Source organism: Hylobates moloch, unplaced genomic scaffold (genome assembly GCF_009828535.3).
Source record: "Hylobates moloch isolate HMO894 unplaced genomic scaffold, HMol_V3 SCAFFOLD_23, whole genome shotgun sequence".
Classification (NCBI taxonomy): domain Eukaryota; kingdom Metazoa; phylum Chordata; class Mammalia; order Primates; family Hylobatidae; genus Hylobates; species Hylobates moloch.
The window spans coordinates 13,802,241-13,822,831 of record NW_026652298.1 but is presented as its reverse complement, the minus strand read 5'-3'; the positions used below and the strand labels follow the sequence as shown (position 1 = coordinate 13,822,831).

The window sequence follows — 20,591 nt, the reverse complement described above, 5'->3', positions numbered from 1 at the left end:
CCAAAGTACTGGGATTAAGTGTGAGCTATCGCACCCGTCCTCTGCTTTGTTTTTTGCTTAACATTATGACATAGCCCTTTAAAGGAATATCTTAAACAAAAACATTATGTAGAATTAAGGTAAAATAAGAAGGGGTAGCCAGGCGTGGTGGCTCACACCTGTAATCCCAGCACTTTGGGAGGCCGAGGCAGGCAGATCATGAGGTCAGGAGATCGAGGCCATCCTGGCTAACATGGTGAAACCCCGTCTCTACTAAAAATACAAAAAATTAGCCGGGCGTGGTGGCGGGCGCCTGTAGTCCCAGCTACTCGGGAGGCTGAGGCCGGAGAATGGGGTGAACCCGGGAGGCAGAGCTTGCAGTGAGCCGAGATCGTGCCACTGCACTCCAGCCTGGGCGACAGAGCGAGACTCCTTCTCCAGCCTGGGCGATAGAGAGAGACTCCTTCTCAAAAAAAAAAAAAAAAAAGGGGGGGGGGGTAACTGCCATTTGGAAAGCTCAGTCACATAAGACTATGAATTAGAAAGCCTAAGGTCATGGTATTGTCACTGACCATGTTCGTAAACTTTATTTTTGAGACAGAGTCTCATTCTGTTGCCCATGCTGGAGTGCACTGGCGCGATCTTGGCTCACTGCAGCCTCTGCCTCCCGGATTCAAGCGATTCTCCTGCCTCAACGTTCTGAGTAGCTGGGACTACAGGCACATGCCACCACACCCAGCTAATTTTTGTATTTTTTAGTAGAGATGGAGTTTCGCCATGTTGGCCAGGCTGATCTCGAACTCCTGATCTCAAGTGATGGCGCCCACCTGGGCATCCAAAGTGCTGCGATTATAGGCGTGAGCCACTGCGTTTGGTTAGTAAACTTTAATTTGTTTTTAACAGGAAAAAAAATGAGATTTATTTCTTAGTTTCTGTGGACAAGGTAGTGAACACACAGAAGAAACCAAGACAGCTGAATTAAACATGTTGCACAAGAGCATACAGCTAAATTACCAGGGGAGTTAAGACTCCAATCTCAAACCACTGACATTTCTAATTTTCTTTCCAATACATTATACTGCCTCTCTCCAATTACAAGTCATGTAGTATGATAAGTTTTCTAAACCAGACCAGGGCATTCATCTGGAATGCTAGGAAATTATTTAGGGCAGTGGGTCTTAATTCTAGTGGCAGTGAAGAAGAACCAGGCATAGTGTTCCTTTCCAGTTCTAACATTCTGTAATCTTCAGAAAGGTTACTGAATTTTTCTTTTTCTTTTAAATGGACCTCGCACAAGAAAGAATTTGGGGCAAGTCCCTAGAGTAAGTGAAAGCAAGTTTATTAGCGAAGTAAAGGAACAAAACAATGGCTACTCCCTGGGCACAGTGGCCAAATTTTTGTCTTCTTGCAGCTCCCAATCCTATCAGTTTCCTTCACAGATTTTGGCGTATATTACTCAATATGCATTGGTCTACAGTTTCTTCTCAGAGGCTTGCACACAATTCCCATGATAATTAGGAAAGAATGTATGTATATAGTCCACATCCCTTTTTGTCATTTGTAATTATGTTTCTCAATGGTAATTAATTTCTCATTAATTTTTAATTTCTTTCATTTCTAGCTTCCTTAAAAATTATTTATGTCGGCTGTTGTATTTGCTACACAGCCCTATAACTGCTGAAATCTAACCTGCCAATGCATTCTAGACAGTCCTGTTTGCCAATAATTTTTCATTTTTTAGGCTTCTTGACTGCCTAATGCTTTAACACTTAAAGTAATTATAGCTACCAATGATTGGGTACTTATGTACGATCCATTTGTTCAACATTTTGTAAACATTTCTTAATTTAGTCTTACCAACAACCTTATAGTAATATATTTTACATTTCATTTTTTTGGATGAGAAAACTAAGCCCCAGAAAGGGTAATTAATTCACCTAAATGATTCCTTTGCCAGTGCTGTGCAGTGTCTGCCTCAAAAGCCCATGGTTTAAACCAACTTAACTATGTTGCTTCTCATTATGGACCTCCACAGCATAACCAAATCATGCGATGGGCAGAGGATGGAGCATATTGGTTAAGAGCACAACTTCTTAAGCCTCACGGCCAAGATTTGATTTCAAGCTTCACCACTTACTAGTTTGGTGACCCCAGACAAAATATCTAACTTCCATCTGTAAAATGGCAATAATGAAGTAATACAGGCTGCCATGAACACTGAGTGAATAATATATCCAAAGGGATTGGAGCAGTACCGTACCTGGCACATAGTAGACACTATGTAAATGTTTGTTTTTGTTACTATGGCTGTTATTATCTATCATTATTGCCATTCTTTTGACTCCCACATAAAAATATTTTTGAAGTCAATCCTCTAGAGGTGGCATACCATTTAAGAAGGTTTATTCATTTTCCTTCTTCAATATCAATCTTACGACCTTTGAAAGACGTTAGTCTAATAATATCAAGGAGAAAATCTCCTAAACTTTTGAACAAACATGTAAGAGTTACCAAGCCTGGCTACACACTTGGATTAACCAGCGTGCTTATACAAATTGTCTGGTCACTTGAGTCCAGGAGTTCAAGGCTGCAGTGAGCTCTGATCACATCACTACACTCCAGCCTCGAATCAAACAAACAAACAAAAAAACTGTCTGGGGCCCATCCCAGACTTATAACACTTACAATGTCTGCAGAAATTGTAAAAAAAAAAAAAACTCCCCTAGTGATTCTGATGCAGCTGGTCCACAGATGAACATTTGAGAACCACTGCACTACACATTCCTTTAAGGCATAAAGAAACCAATCCAAAGAGATTAAAATATCCATCTCTTCCCTAAATATGGTCCTAAGGTAAATCTCTTTCAAAAGGCTAGAAATATAAACCCCTATGCTCTGCGACCCTTATAAAGGTGAAGCCATTACATTCTCAGTATTTATTACTATCTAATAGACAGGAAACGTCTGGCACTTAGTATGACAACAGTTACTATTAGGTGCCAATCAAGCAGTCAAAGACTTTTGACTTCTCAAGTGTGTAGTCTCAAACTGTAATAAAATCTAAGTGTTACTAAAAAGCAAAATATCCTAACACAAAGACTGGTCACTTAAAATAAAGGAACATTTTCCTGTAATTTCAAATGTGCTGAGATGAGCACTACTCTTTGACTCATAAATATCTGTAGTGGCTGCAAAGGCTTTTTGCTCTGGAACACTGCTTTATTTTCTTCTTAGGCTTAACCAAAATAATAAACGCATTCACCTAATATAAGTGAGATGATAGCACTGCATCAAGGAGATGGCACAGAATTCTCCAGAGCTTGCTGGTAGAGCAAAATTCAGCAATTAGCTTGTGAGTAAGAAGAGAATCTTAAACATGTCACAACATACACTATTCCCCAAACTATTACTGATTAAAGTTGAAAGGCTAACTCAAACTTCTGGCTTCAATATTTTGCATAATGATTTGGGACCTATATAACTAAAGAATTAACTGAAAGAGAGCACAACTCCTCCTTATCAAACTCAGCAAGTTTGTGGCATCCAGTTTTCATTAAATTTGCACCATTTGAGGATAAATAGTGTGTGGCACATATACTTAGTTTATTCAAAATAACATGAGGAAAACTGGATTTTCAGGGCACTTTGCTCATTAATAAGTGTAAAAACCTCACACACACAGGCATCCCAAATGAAATCTACTGTCTTTGTCATTAATACACCTCTAGTCTGTGACTGTCATTATTTCTATGGACTGAAATGGACCCTAGCAGTCTGAAGGTCTTGGCATAGCTTTGTGGCATAGCTTTGTGCTACATATGTGTTATTTATGTACCAAGAAGATGTGATTTATTGTCTAATGTTTCTTTACTCAGAGTGGCTCCAGGCAACACTGTGAGGTAGGTCAATTATTATCTTTAGTGCCATACCTTTTACCTAAGCAGCCCTTGCTTTCATGCGGCTTTCTCTTTTCACAGCCCACTGAACCTTTTCAAACAATGCCTGTGCCTTTTACCTTTCTTGATTCAGCTCTGCCATCTAAACTTAATTGCCCTTTATGCTACTTAGGCAAGACCCAATGGCCTAATCTGATCATTTCTGTCAAATGATGATACTAATGGTGGATACATGATTAATGAATTATACCTCCTAGAACCCATGCTCACTTTCAGAACCCCAAGAAAATCTAGAGAAGTGAATAATGTGTAAATTCCAAAGAAAGTTAGAGAAAACACTAATTTTTCTTGAAGCTGTCAAGACTTGTAAGTAGTAGCTACCTCTTCTCTTTCAAGGTTGGCCTGACTCAAGAATTCCACCAAAACTATCTGTGGTAAGCAGAATAATACTTCCCTCCCCACTTCAAAGAGGCCCTCATCCTAATCTCTGGAACCTGTAAATGGCAGTGGGGAATTATGATTGCAAATGGAATTAAGGCTGCTAACTAGTTGACATTAAAATAAGGAGATTATCATGATTGAAGTGGGGGGGGTCCAAGTGTAATCACAGGGTCCTTAAATGAGGAAAAAGAAGACAGAAGAGTCAGAAACAAAGAGATGACATTGTGAGAAAGATGTAACCAGCTACTGCTGGCTTTGAATATGGAAGTTTTTTATGAGCCAAGGTTCAGACGCTAGATGCCAGAAAAGGCAAGAAAACAGACTCTCCCCTGGAGCCTGCAGAAAGAAATGCAATCCTGCTAACACCTTATTTTAGTCCAATGACAACCATTTCCGACTTCTTACCTACAGAACTGTAATAAATACGTGTGTTTTAAACAACTTAATTTGTGGTAATTTGTGACAGTGGCAATAGCAAATGAACATAGTATCAAAGTACACAGAGAGTGTTAGTGCCATCATTTCCTTAAAATACATGCTTGGCATTTATCTCACTGGGATTATGCTGCTGCTTTACAGAAGTTGCCTCATTTGTATTTCCTACAGATTAGACAACCTAAATAGACTACCCATTTTTGTGGCTAGAGATAAAAGGAGAAAAATTCAGCAACCAGAAACAATTTAATGTACAATGCAAAAATATCTTTAAATGTTTTAATTGGACAAAAAAAGGTATAATTAGTGACAAGAAGTCATTGACTGGTGTGACCTTGTTCCAATCACTTTTATTGAAGAATAAAAGGATGATTTATCAAACCCAAGTTAAGAAACTGCTAAACATCAATGTATATGAATGGCTCACTGTACCTACTAGCTAACACCATTTCACTCCTCTCTACCAGCACCCCAATTCACACTGAAGCACAATACCTGCTATTGATTTTATCCTGAATTTAGGGGAAATGCCTATTTTCAGAAAACTGCACATGCTACCTGAAACTTAAAACCAGAATAAATGATGTGTCTAACCCTAACCCTTAAAAATAAGTTATTCCAAGCATTAACCCAGAGTAGCTGTTTTATTCCCTCTGGACAAACACACAATAAATGTTCCTGAAAAGCAGTTTAGCAAAAGCACTGACAGATTCTTAGCTAGAGACAGATTCATAGCAAGAGAAAGCCTTACTATGATTCTCTAAACCATTTCTCATAAAGCACAAAATCTCTTACTTTTTGGTTATCAAACGACTGAAAATATACCAATCCATATTCTACCCCAGTAAATGAAGTTCTTTGATGGAAAACATTGTTTTGCTACAGAAGACAATTTGGTGCCCTCTAGTGTTGAAAAACAAGATGATCCATTTGACCATTATAAACCAGCAATTCAGAGAGGGTCACAAAAGCACAGAATTTAAGAGCTAAATAGCATATTTCAGGACAGCACAGATATGTAATTATTTATTAGTAGAAAGTTTTAGGCCAGGTGCGGTGCCTCAAGCCTGTAATCCCAGCACTTTGGGAGGCTGAGGTGGCTGAGTCGCTTGAGTCCAGGAATTCAAGACCAGCCTGGGCAATATGGTGAGACCGCATCTCTACAAAAAAATACACAATAACTCAGCTGGGCTTGGTGATGTGTGCCTGTAGTCGCACCTACTTGGGGGGCTGAGGTGAGAGGATCCCTTGAGCTAAGGAGGCAGAAGTTGCAGTGAGCCGAGATCACGCCACTGCACTCCAACCTGGGTGACAGAGTAAGACCTTGTTCCAAAAAAAAAAAAGGAGTAACAGAAAGTTTTGGTCATGGATTATCATTCAATTTTTATTCTGATAGATTATCTTAAAAGCATTATTTTGAAATTGGGCCTCAGGTAAAATAATACTTGGCTATATGATCTGTTGGAGATTTTCCCTCTAGCTGTACAAGGAGAACAATGGTGAGTGATCTAAGATTCTGCACTAAATAAATGAATAATAAGGGTATAATATTAGGGTAATGACTTATAATGATTTTTTAACATTTTACAAAATACTGGAGACATAAAATAGAACAGAAAATAACATCTGTGATAATACTGCCCAGCTTAAGAAATAAAACATAATTAATAGCATTCCAGATTACATTCTCCTTCCCCTTCATAGATAACAACTCTCTCAAATTTGGCATTTTATTTTATTTTTTGAGACAGGGTATTGTTCTGTCATCCAGGATGGGGTGCAATGGTACCATCATGGCTTACTGAAGTCTCGACCTCCTGGGCTCAAGCGATCCTCCCACCTCACCCTCTCCAGTAGCTGGGACTATAGGCTTGCACAACAATGCCCGGCTAAGTATACATTTTTTGTAGAGATGGGGGTCTCACTATGTTGCTCCAGCTGGCCTTGAACTCCTGGGCTCAAGCAGTCCTCTTGCGTCAGCCTCCCAAAGGCTAGAATTTCAGGCAAGAGCCACCGTGCCTGACCAAATTTGGCCTTTTAATGATTGATGCTTACATATATTTTCAGTTTTCAGCCCTCTGACACTATTATATTGCTTCTAAGATGAAACATTAACTTTAAAATATTACTTTGTAAAAAGGAATCCCAGGTGATAATTACAGTTGGTATGCTGAGCCAAGGAGAGGATTCCAGGTACCTCCCCAGTTTGGGGGCCCATGGAGGTTGATATTGTGAGGTCTCCACATGTGAGAAGAGTGGTGAGATTTGCATCTCCACATGGGACAAGGCAGGACAAGGAAGCACTGCCAGCAAGTGACTATGGTTTTAAAAATGGGTAAGGGCAGACATGGAGAAATGAGAGAGAAAAACAGGTTGGCAGTGTATATCTTGGTTGACATGGTAAATAAAACCAAATGTGCAGATTTAGAATGAAAAAAAGATAGTCTTTCCTATGCATAAGGCCAAAAGAGCTGAAGGCATCACCTAGTTCTATTCTTCAAACACAGCTAGCACTAAGCTCAGACCAAAATGGTTAGTTCCAGTTTTCTGTGTGTGTTACTACTCTGAGACTAGCTGATGATTCTGATTTTTTCCCTTAACAAGCTGGCTTTACATAAAACTTAGCATCTTATTCCTTTTGGGTTGCTAGTAACAGAATGCCCAAGACTGGGTAATTTATTAAGACAAAGAAATGATTTTCTCACAGTTTGGGAGGCCAGCAGCCCAAGGTCAAGGGACCAGCATTTGGTGTGGTGAAGGCCTTCTTGTTGCATCCTCACATGGCAAAAGGTAGAAGGGTAAGAGAGCAAGCTAGCCCAACGCTGTATACAGCCTGTTTCAAAAGGGCTTTAATTCCATTAACGAAGAAGGAGTCCTCAGGCCTAATTACCTTTTAAAGGCCCCATCTCTGAATACTATCACATAGGCAACATATGCATTTTGGAGGTGACACGTTCAAACCACAGCACTTGGGAAAGACAGCATGCATGCATCTTTGCTGTTCTCCTACCTCCCAATTGACATTTCCCCCCAGTGCCTGAGGAGGTCAGTGCTCTTTTCTCAGACCTTTCCTATACTCCAGTGACCTAGTAGCTCATGTAAATCTGGTAATGCAAGTAAAATACCTCCCACTGTACCTAGCATACAGTAAAGCTCATTAAACATTAACCTGCTGTCATCACGTCACCACTACAACTTCTCCCTCCCATTCTCTTTCCCCCTTGCTCATAATCAAAACTCTCATTCTCTCAATAGCAGGGTAAGAAAAGCTATATGAATGAACTAAACATTACTTGGACATAAATATTTATACCATTTTACTATGTGCCAGGGCCTGTATTAGGTGTTGGATAGCATAGGATCAAAATATTTTCTCTCTCACAGTATGGTTATCTACCCTTGTTGGCCTGGCAACCACTGAAATCAGCTGTCTTTCCCTCTATAACATCCATCAGAATTCTCTTTGCTGCTGTTAATAAATCCTTTGTCAAGGACTCTACCAACTCAAGTCCAAACCTCTTTAAATTCCTTTTGGTTGACCTCTCTTCCTTTCAATAGTGTTTGACCCTGGAATAACTTGAGATATAAATATGTATGTATATACACACACACACACACACCCCAGCCTAGAACAACTGAAGAAAATCTTATAGAGCCAATCATGCTTGCTTCTTTGTGACTACTTTAGAATTCTCAGTTGCATCTCAAGGTCTTGGCCAAAGCAATCCCATATTAAGTAAACCGTTGTCCAAAATTCTCTACAATATGGCATTTCCGCAAATACTCAAGAAAATGATTACTGAAATTCATGTGTCTCCCCCCATCTATTTCCATTCCCGGGGAGCGACAATATTTCACTCATTGTTGTATCCTCAATACTTGACAGTTTCTGGCAAAGAGTAAACTACCAAGTGATCATTAGTTACATGAAGGAAAGGATGAATGAAGAATAAAGATATATGACAGTAAAATGTTTTTTGAATCATCAAAAAAATAAAATATGTGGGAGAAAAACTTTCTTTCTTGAAAGGCTGTGGAATAATGGTTAAGGGCACAAACTTTGGGACACAGGTCTATTATCACATACGAGGTTTGTAGGCCTAGGGAAGTTATTTAACCACTCTGAGACTCAGTTTCTCCATCTATAAAATAGGGATAACAATAGAAATTATCTGTAAAATTGTGTCAAATTAAATGAAACAATGCACTCAGAAAAATAACTGGCATCTAGAAAGGTGAGGCAGGCAGAATAATGACTCCCCAAAGATGTCCATGTCCTAATCTAAGATCCTGTGAATGTACTACCTTACATGGGAAAGGGGACTTTGCAGCTATGATTAAGTTAAGGACCCTGAGATGGGAAAATTACCTTGGATTATTCAGGTAGACCCAATGTAATCACAAGGGTCCTTAAAGGGTCAGAAAGAAGATGTGATGAAAGAAAATAGGAGTTGTAGTGATGCCATATGGCTGGGAGGGGGCCACAAGCCAGGAAATGAGGGTAGACTTCATTTCTGGAAATGAAGCTGGAAAAAGAAAGGAACAGATTCTACTATAGAGCCTCCAGAAGAAATACTGCCTGTCAACATATTGATATCAGTCCCACAAGGCCCATTTTCAGATTTGTGACCTTCAGAAGTATAAGATGATAAAACTGTGTTATTTTAACCAATGTTTATAGCGATTTGTTATAGCAGCAATAGAAAACTAATGTAAGGGATATGTAAGTGTGACAATTATTTTTCCTCTGTTACAAAACATTCTCAAGTTAACTTCAACAGTGATAACTCATGTTGATAGTAGGTATTCTTCTAATAAAGAATGGCATTTTATCTCTGTAGTCTTCCTCCCCGAAACTCATGTGCAGAGAAGAGATAATATAGCATATTTGTCTTCATTTACAAGGCTGGCCCCTGTGTCATCCAGAAACTTGAATTTTGGGAGAGCGCCCATCATCCTAATTGATAATAGTGACTCACTGTGCCCAAACTACAATGTGATTTATGCTTAACACCTGTTTTCCTTCCAGAAGTTTGGAATTTTGGTATGTGCCAGACAGAGGGTACCTATGTGACCAGCTCCCAGTAAAAGCTTTAGCTACTGAGTCTATAATGACCTTCCTGGTGCATAGCATTTCACACCTGTTGTCATAACTTACTGTTGAGGGAATTTAGCACATTCTGTGTAACTCCATGGGGCGAGAACTCTTGGAAGCCTGCACCTGGTTTCCTCCAGATTTCACCCTATGCACCCCCTCCCTTTGCTGATGTTGGTTTATATCCCTTTGTTGTAAGATGAGTTAATGGGTGTAACACACCAACATGGCACATGTATACATATGTAACTAACCTGCACATTGTGCACATGTACCCTAAAAATTAAAGTATAATAAAAAAACATAGCTGGAAGTATGACTTTATGCTTAGTTCTATGAGTCCTCTTAGTGAATCATCAAATACAGTAGTTTTGGGAACTCATGACACAACCGATAAGCCCAGCCTAATCATGGGGAAAACATCAGGCAAATCTCAGTTGAGGGGCCTTTTACAAAATACCTAACCAGTACTCCTCAAAACTGTCAAGGTCATCAAAAACAGGAAAGTCTGAGAAACTGTCACAGCCAAGAGGAACCTAATGAGACATGACAACTAATTGTAATGTGGTATCCTAGATGAGATTCTGAAACAACGAAAAAGAGACTATTAGGTAAAAACTAAAGAAATCTGAATACAGTATAAATACTATTAATAATGTATTGATATTGGTTCATAAAATGTGACAAATGTATCATACTAATGTAAGATATTAATCCAGAAGACTACGTGTGGAGCATTTTGGAACTCCCTGTACTATCTTCAAATCTTTTCTATAAATCCAAAACTATCCTAAAATAAAAAAGACCCTTTAAAAAATACTTGAGCATCTATTATGTACAAAGTACTGTGCTAAGCATTAGAAAATTAGATCTATATAATTACTTCAGGTAAAGGCATTATCAATCATATGTTATTTTGTTCCACACCTGCTCATTTAGCTGTATGTTAGCAGAAAGGCCAAATTAAGATATTTAGTTTTATTTATTTAACTTGACTGCACATTTATATCTTATTCTAGTAGATTATGACTTCCTAGAAGGTAGAATAAAATTAGAATTATCAACTTATTGAGCATGCCCTAGGTATTTTTACATTCATAAAACAGAGAGAGTAATAAACTTATACTGAAATAATAATTTGACACAAAGTAGAGTGAGCAATAAATACTGATCTGTTTCAATATATGACTAAAGGTCATGATGCTCTTTTAATCTATTGATTGTCTTCTTTACTAAACGACTATTTTATGACTTTCTATGTTTAATAAAACCGTAAGAAATGTGTATTATACACTCAAAATTGTCACATTTTCATTACTGAAGCTTTTCATTTCAATAACCATTAATTTTCTGCTTGAGGAAGAGGAGAATGAATGGGGAATAATTCTCCAATATTTGGATCACTATTATAATTCTACTGCATAATCAAATATATATTTGGAGTGTGATTTGTATAAGATTTTAAGATGATGAATCAAGAGATGAAATATTAAATGGGCTCCTTTAAAAACTGTAAAAATTTCAAAATGATCTCTATATGCAGATCCATGAAAATGAAACTTAGTGCCTTTGTGGAAGATATGCCTTTGCTAGATAAAACCAAATAAGCAGGTCTTTAATATAATTTATTAGCTTCTATTATGCGTAGTGTCTAAATCACACCCTTTAAATAATACAAGTCATCTTACTTCATTTAGCTCACTGAAAATAATGTAATAGAATTATTGTAGATGACTCTGATTTATTACAAACCATGATATATGGTCAATTATTTTAATTTTCAAGTACAATACTCCACAGACACATAAGGCAAAACTCTCTCTTTTCACAATAGCTTCCTATGGCCTTAAAGAGACATTTTCTTTTAATCATATTAAATAGGCCCAAAAGTAAGAAATGCAAATATAGTAGAATGAAATGCTGTTTAAATAGAATTATTTAGAAATATTAGGAAATACTATGCAACTATACTAACGGTAGCTTCAGTTTCTCTCAATTCAGCGAAAAATATGTTTTGCTCTAGGATTAAATTTTTTATTAATTTCCTTGAAATGCTGATATACTGGCAATTTCCTGATTACACTAATAACTTAGATAAACTAGATGGACCAAATGAAGTTGCAAAACAAATTAGAAAAAGTTTTAACTGCATCAAAATAAAAATATCACATAATAAATTTATAGTATACAGCTAATACAGTAAAGGAAATTTATAGCATTAAATGATTAGGTAAGAAAAAATCTCAAATCAGTAATAGAAGTTTCTATCATAAAAATATCATAAAAGAAGGACAAATAAATTCAAAGCAAAGGAAGTAAACAAAGAGAAGAAATATATGTAAATATATACATATTTATATATAAACAAATTTTGAAGACAGTAAAACAATTTTAAAAACAATAAAAACAATTGAAACTTAAAGCTGTTTTCTTGAAAATATCAATAAACCTCCAGCAAGACTAAAAAAAAAAGGAGAGAAGCCATCATTATCAGGATTGAAAAGAGGTTATCATTACAGACCCAATAGACATTAAAATAACAAATAAGGAATACTATGAACAATGTTAAACATGCAATTTTGACAACTTAGATAATTCTTCAAAAACAACATCAAAATTTACCCCATATGAAGTAGATAACCTGGACTGTCCTGTAATTATTAAAGAAATCACATTCATAGTTAAATGCCTTTCAACAAACATCTCCAGGCTCAGGTAATTTCACTATGAAACATTGGGGATTTAAGTAAAAACATGTTATCCTCAGCCAGGCGCAGTGGCTCACACCTGTAATCCCAGCACTTTGGGAGGCCAAGGCAGGCAGATCATGAGGTCAGGAGATAGAGACCATTCTGGCCAACATGGTGAAACCTCATCTCTACTAAAAATACAAAAAAAAAAAAAAAAAAAAAATTAGCTGGGCGTGGTGGCGTGCGCTTGTAGTCCCGGCTACTCAGGAGGCTGAGGCAGGAGAATCACTTGAACCTGGGAGGCAGAGGTTGCAGTGAGCTGAGATTGCGCCACTGCACTCCAGCCTGGCGACAGAGCGAGACTCTATCTCGATTAAAAAAAAAAAATGTTATCCTCATTATTTTCCAGAAAAAAAAAAAAGACAACTAACTCATTTCATAAGGCCATCATACCCTAGTACCCAAATCAGACAAAGACATTACAAAAACACAGACAATTTCAGACTAATATTCTTCAACGACAGAGGCATTAAAAAAATCCTCAAAAATGATTAGCAAATAGTATCTAATAATACACATAATAATATAGCATAACAAAGTGTAGTTTATGGCGGGAATGCAAGACTGTCTCAATATTTGATAGTGAATCATTATTAACATTGAAAACACATGATCATATCGACTCATACAGAAAAAGCATTCTACAAAATTCAACATCCATTCATGAGAACACTATCAGTAAACTAGAAATGGAACAAAATGTCCTCAACCTGAAAAAGAGCATACAACTGACATTATATTTACTGGTGAATGAATGCTTTCTGGCTAGTATCAGGAAAAAGACAAGGATTTCTGCTCTCAACACCTCCATTAATCATTATACTATAATGAAGAATTGGAAACTAAGATTTAATAAAACATTAGCATTTAGCAACCGCATTAAATAGGAATAAATCTGACAAGAGACGTCAAGAATGTATACTCTTAATAACACAAGATACAAAGTCAAAACAAAAACAGTGTTTTTAAACAGCAATATATAATTGTGAGTCAAAAAAATTTTAAATAACAATAACTCCTCTCAAAAGAAAAAAAACTTGGTATAAATCTAAATAAACATGCACAGGTTCTGAATGCTGGAAACTGCAAAATGCTGATGAAAGAAATCAAAGACTTAAATAAAAAGAAAGACATACCATGTTCACATATTACGAGAGTCAACATAGTAAAGATTTCAATTCTCCCCAAGTTTATCTATAGCTTCAATATAATTCCAATCAAAATCCCAACATGATGTTTTATAAATATAAACAGACTGATTTTAACTTTTATATGGAAAGTCAAAAAATTAAAATAGCTAAACCATTTTGAAAAATAATAATAAAGTCATAGGAAAAAAGGGGTACTAACAAAAGCATAAATATGAACTGTACAGAACAGAGTCCAGAAATACACCCACACATTTTCAGACAACTTATTTTTGACAAAGCTGCAAATGCATTTCAATGAAGGAAGGACATTGTTTTCAACAACTGGTGCTGAAACAACTGAGGATCTCTATGTAAAATAATATACCCCTTAAGCCTCACAACTTATTACAAATTAATTTTAAATGAATCCTAATTCTCAATTTTACGTAAAACTTAAAACTATAAAACTTTCTGAAAAAAAACAGAGAAAATCTTCATAACCTAGTACGAGGCAGAGTTCTTAGATACAACACCAAAAGCATAATCTATTAAAACGTTTTTTGAGAAATAGGACACCATAAAAATTAAACAGGTTGGCTCCACAGGAAAAAAATTAAGAAAATGAAAAGCTACAGACTGAGAGAAAATATTTACAAATCACATATCCAAAGAAACACTTGTATCCAAAATATATAAAGAACTCTCAAAAGTAAGAAAATAACCCAATTAAAAAGTGAGTAAAAGATTGTTTTTGTATTTTTTGAGACAGGCTGGAGTGCAGTGGTGTAATCATAGCTCACTGTAGCCTTGGTCTCCTGGGCTCAAGCAATCCTCTGACCTCAGCCTCCAAGTGGCTAGGACTACAGGCACACACCACCACGCTCAGCTAATTTTTTTTTTTATTCTTTTTTTGTAGAGATAAGGTTTTGCTATGTTGCCCAGGCTGGTCCTGAACTCCTGAACTCAAGCAATCCTCCTGCCTTGGCCTCTCAAAGTGCTGGGATTACAGACATAAGCTGCCACACCAGCCCAAAAGATTTGAAGACACTTAACTAAAGAATATATACAAATGGAAAATAAGCACATACGTTCAGCATCCTTAAGGAAAAGCAAACTAAAATCATGATGTGATACAACTGTCCATATATTTGAATGACTAAAATTTTAAACTATTGAGAATACCAGTGCTTGCGTTCAAGGATGCACAGAAAATGGAAGTCTCTGCTGCTTGGAATGCAAAATGGTACAGCCATTCTGGAAAACAATTTGACAATTTCTCATATAAGTAAATATATACTTACCATATGATCCAGCAATCCCACTCCTGAGTATTTACCCTAGAGAAATAAAAAATTAGGTTCACACAAAAATATGCACATGAATGTCTGTAAAAGTTCTATTCATAATTTGCAAAACCTAGAACAACGCACTTGTCCTTCAGCAGCTGAATGAACTGTGGTTCATTCATACAATGGAATACTACTGAGCAATAAAAAAGAACAAATCATAAATACATGCAACGACTTGCATGAATCTCATAGGCAATTTTACTGAGTAAAAGAGGCCAGTCTCAAGGTTGTATACTATAGGATTCTATATTTTAACAGTATATTAATATTTTACAACATTATCAAAAAGACAAAACTAAAATAATGGAGAACACATCAGTGGTTTTCAGGGATTAGGGATGGGATGAGCATGTGATTATAAAGGTATATAGCACAAGGGAGTTTTGGGAGTGATCAAAATGTTCTGTATGCCCATTGTGTTGGTCATTATATAAACCTTTACATGTGTGCAAGTCATAAAGCTGTATGTAGAAAATAATTTTATTGCATGATAATTTAAAAATTAAAAATGAAAAACAAAAGGACTATGCTGGATAAAAAAGAGGTTTGTTGGTTAAATATGGCTCAGTGCTATGTCTTTCCCCAAAGTAGATGCTCAATTAACTTTCGCTAAACAAAAACCCTGAAAACTGACTGTAACGTCTGCTTCAATATCAATCTCATTTACATCCCTAAGATTCAAGTATTTACATAACTTTCTGTACTGTCATTAATACTTTCTGACATGGCATAGATCACTGAAAGATGTCTAGCTTACAAACATTTAAAAACCTCAAGTGAAAGTTAGAAATCCAGATATATCAACCAATTATTTTAAACGTTTAAAAAACTATCATTGATAATAGTAACTTTTACTTTACATATTGTATGTTTATCCTCATTTTAAAAAGGGCAAGATCGATTTGTACTGAAGTCATTACTCAAAGACATAGTATCCCAAACAAGCATTTAATAAGTGTTTACATAATCTTTATTAAATATGGAATGAACTGCACAGCTATGCCATTAATTTATCTCAGATATTTACTCTTTCTAGGATTTGTCTTTTTGCTTGAATTAGCAAAACAGACTTAAAAATTGTAATTATTCTGGTTCTAACTGCTTACATCACTAACACAAAATTCTGTGCTGCTATATACTTTAAAATTTTCTGTGCTAAATAAACACTGGGTATTTGTTTGCCTGTAGCTTCTGTGCTACCAGTCAAACTCAGTAGGATCCTGCCATGTCACTCCCTACGCTGACCTGTGACAACAAGTCTAAGACTTATTAATTCTGATCAATTAAGCTATATCACATGTATGCGAATGAATACAAATAACTTCATCTATACAAAAAAAAAACACATTAACTTTGTACTTGCTTTGCTCTAAACTGTGTATAATAGTATTCCTATGATGGAAAATGATGAATCATGTAGCTGAGGTTTTCAAAACTACCTAGCCTAAGAATTAAACACATTTTTAAATTGCAAAGATGTTATTTGCATATATTTACAGTACAAAGTATAATTTTCATACTTCTTTTACATTTCTATTTGCTACAGAACTATTTTAGAGCCCTCCACATTACATTAATCATTTTGAAAATATTCTTTCTGAATATTCACTTAACATATGATCATTTCCAGTTTACCTATGTATAGGTCAAGTCTCAATGAAAATTTTGAATTTTACAGTTGAAGTTAAACTATGAAGTATGTTATAATGATGCTAAAACACATTCATTTTTTACATCACTTGTAAACAAACCAAACTGAAATGCATTTTAGCAACCAAAAATATAATAAAAAATTACCTATAGAAATAATTATACTATGTAACTGAATGATGACAAAAACACTCAATCTGAAGCATTCAATGCAGTAATCTTATTTTATTGAGTCAAAACTAGAATAAGCCATAATGAGTTTACTTATTTTTAAAAGAAAAAACTAATATATCAAGTTGCAGCTTTCTGTATTTTAGTTTTGTTAACATACAACACACTGATTAATAAGGACACTATTATGAATAAGTAGATAATAAAGTCAATTTGCAAAAAAAAAGTTTATTCAGAAACATATTGGTTCGAACTTTCAAATGTTCATGAGCATCTCATCCACTGGCTTTAATTGCTTTCTTTCCACAGCACCTAACATTTACTGTTCAGTTCCTTCGCACATCCTACTCTGGAGCATATTACTATGAGTACTGAAGTAGATTAAATCATAGAGAAGCACAGTCTCCTACGAAATTACAATAAGGGTAAATTACCCTTTAGGTAATTTTCACAATTTAGCAGTTAATCATAACCAGATTGTGTGAGCCCATGATTAAGGCTCCTTGAAATACCCACTTAAGCTATTATAAATGTGATGAAAAGTGAATGACTTTGTCACCTGACTGAATTTACTTAAACATTTTTTCAACCTAAAATTAAAAAAACATTTTTTCAACCCAAAATAAAACCACTGCAAAACAATCCTAATACGTCATACATTTAAAATATAGTAAAAAACAATCCAGTGTTAATTAGAGATTAATATCCCTCTAAAATATTAGCAGAATTGGGAAAAATTGCACAAAAGAGGTTTTTTCTAAACATGCATGAAGCATAGAGACTGGGTTATACATGCCAATTATAATATGGCTGCATGATTATTGAGTGCACTTAGAGAGAAACAGCATTTCCACAATTATTAAAACCAAATTTTTATTATACGAATGTTGAAAGTTAGCTCCACTCCCCAAACTCCAGTACTTATAATACAGATTTTTTAGTAAACTCTTTTGAAAAATATTACCTGCTTCTGTAGCCATCTTTCACGCCTTCGTTGTTTCCTTCTTAGATTCTTCAACTTGCTCCTTTCTCTCTTATTGAGCCTCTGATTAATGCCGCCCAGTGAAAAATTGGCTGAGTGCAGGAAGTCCAGAGGGGAGAGGTGCTCTTCCTGGTCTGAGGCCTCCGGCATGCTCCTGCCAGCTGCGGGCAGGTCCATCAGGAAAGTCAGATTGTTAGTATTAGTATGGTCAGAGTACACTGAAGAAGCTTCTAGACCACACTGAAATTCTCCTCCTCTTTGTGTCTGGGTCTCATGGGGGGCCACTGAAAATCTTTGCAGCAGCATACCAGGATCAAAACTGGATGGATTCTGAAAGGAACAGCTATTTTTACTAGATTGTAAAGGCAAGCCTGAAAGGTCAATAGGCTGTGTTTCATTTAGTCTGGAATAGGCAGTAGTCTTACTATGTATTTCATATAAAGTGGGTAATAAAGTCAGTTTCTCACTGATGTTCAGATCCAAACTATGTGATTTTCTATGAAAAGCTCTTGTAGTGCATCTGCCAGTCACAAGCTGGGGAACAAAAAGCTGGTATTTTGGTTCTGATGCTTTGGAGAGCAGTTTTTCGTTCTTCATCTCAAAATATGTTGATCGCACCTCCAGGCAGAGTGCTTCTGTTAATCTTCCAGGGTCATTATTATTTCGGGCCATGTTTAAAAGCCTGTGATTTCTGTTTTTAGAGCCACCACCTGTCAGCAGAGCTTCCTTGTCACAACCTGACTGAACTCTAGGATGTGACAAGTATTTCAGTGATGGTCTCATTAGTCTGCCTGCCTGTGTTGGCTGATAATCGGTCCGGCTCTTGGAGAGATGTACAGCTGCAAGCTGGCCACAGGAACATTTTGGAGTGCTGACAAAATTAAAGCCCCCTAAACGGGCCCCACAGAAAGGACAATTCAGTTTTCCAACTGTCCACTGGGCCTACAGGTAATAAAGAAGAATAAAGACAGTGCTTTCATTATAAAGTAACCGAAGAGAATTTTTTTTTTCTTTAAAGCCAGCCACATGAAAGTTTTCTACGCCACAGAAAAGGCTAGCTTTCTGTTTTCTGATTAGTAGACTGAACAGCAAATAAAACAAGCCTTCCAAGAAATAAAGATAAGCAGCGCCAAAGTTCTAGAATGATAACATATTGCAAATCATGCCCATCCAAACAATATTTCTAAGAATTCTAAATGAGAGTCTCTTGAACAATAGGTTGAATATGGATACAGTATGAACTAAAGAAAAATATGCTATGGATCCAGGAAGCAAATCAGTGGACAGAGCTTAATTTGCAAGTAAAATCTCACAGAAAAGTATCTGTTTTGATACACTTCTTGCATACCAAGCACTGTGGGAGGGAACGTTACCCAACCAACGGAATAAAGCTCTTCCTGGCTTTTTACATACAACCAAAAGATATTGATTGCATACATCAGACAGTGCATTTTCTATGCTTAGATTGGAAATTAACAATGAACTGTCTTAAAATTATCTTTCCAACTGAGATAGTGAAATATCTGCAGTGTCCTAATATATTTTGTTAAGTTTTATAAACAGTACACTGGCATTCTCCTAGAAAATTGTTACAGTGTGAGAAGGGATATCTATTAAATGTTATTTTTTAACAAAAAATTAAGCTGCTCAGTGGAGAAATGTAATTATATATTTCCAAAGTCCTACTACTTATAATTTTGTAAGACAGGAGTTTTGAATTGTGAAAAATAACTATACATACCAGGTCAGTTCTTGCTCTTATAATATTTCATTAAGGATCCTTTAAAGTGTAGAATTTTCATTCTGATTACACCAATGAGGGTCATTAATTGTCCTATTTATTTTGTATGTTTGTGCATTTATGTATGTATGTGTAGATACGAATAACACATACAGAATATTCCATTTATTCAACAGGACCTATTCTTGGTGCTGGGAAAGACAAATTAACAAAATATAAAAGTCCCTGACTTCATGGCGCTTTTATTCTAGGGTGGAAGCTAGGCAATTAACAAGTTAAATAAGCTATATGTGTATTTAGGTAAATATGTATATGTGTGTGTATGATAATATATATGTCATATATATGCGTCTGTATATTTAAAAGTAACATATTACGTGTGTGTGTGCGTGTGTGTGTGTGCGTAAAAAATACAGACAGGTATATAAAGCGGAGAAAGGAGAAAAGAAGTGTGAAGAGAGGTAATGGGAGTGAGGAGCAGTGAGAGGTTGGCCAAGGAATGCATCTAAGAAAAATAGCTCTAAAACGAGGACAAAAACATTCTGAAGGTTGTATATTCTTAATTTTACTCAGAAACTAAGAACTTACTTTTTTGATTAGGCAGCTTATCCATTCTGGAAGGGCTTCTATATTCATGTGCCACACATGACAAATATTTTGAGCATCAACTGAATCATCTTTATCCTGTTAAATAAAAATAAATGATATTACTAATTACCAGTTCAGAATTTATTTCACAAGTTTCATATTTAAGTAAAACTCAAAAATACAAATTCTATTTTAGCTAGAAGGCAAATATACACTGCCTTCCCTTCCTAACTCCCATAATAAAAAAACAAGCCCACAAAAAAGATTTTTTAAAAATTTCTTCAGGGAATAACTACCTGTGATTTAAGACAAAGCCCTTCCATCTCATTGAGGTCATCAAATGAAATTTACAATTTAGCAGTTAGTTACTGAATGAACACATCT

General features: G+C 35.9%; 1 protein-coding gene across 2 annotated transcripts in view; it reads right to left on the bottom strand.

Annotated features, from left to right (window-relative positions):
- The window catches only part of RNF180 (ring finger protein 180), a 224,501-nt gene that overhangs the window by 149,562 nt on the left and 54,348 nt on the right, over positions 1–20,591 (bottom strand). For both annotated transcript variants that reach the window (XM_032144949.2, XM_058434089.1), the window contains exons 3-5: positions 20,208–20,303; positions 17,861–18,820; positions 15,028–15,063 (exon numbers count right to left, since the gene is read on the bottom strand). In XM_032144949.2, the coding sequence (XP_032000840.1) occupies positions 15,028–15,063; positions 17,861–18,820; positions 20,208–20,303 (1,092 nt within the window). The remainder of the gene's footprint in view (positions 1–15,027; positions 15,064–17,860; positions 18,821–20,207; positions 20,304–20,591) is intronic.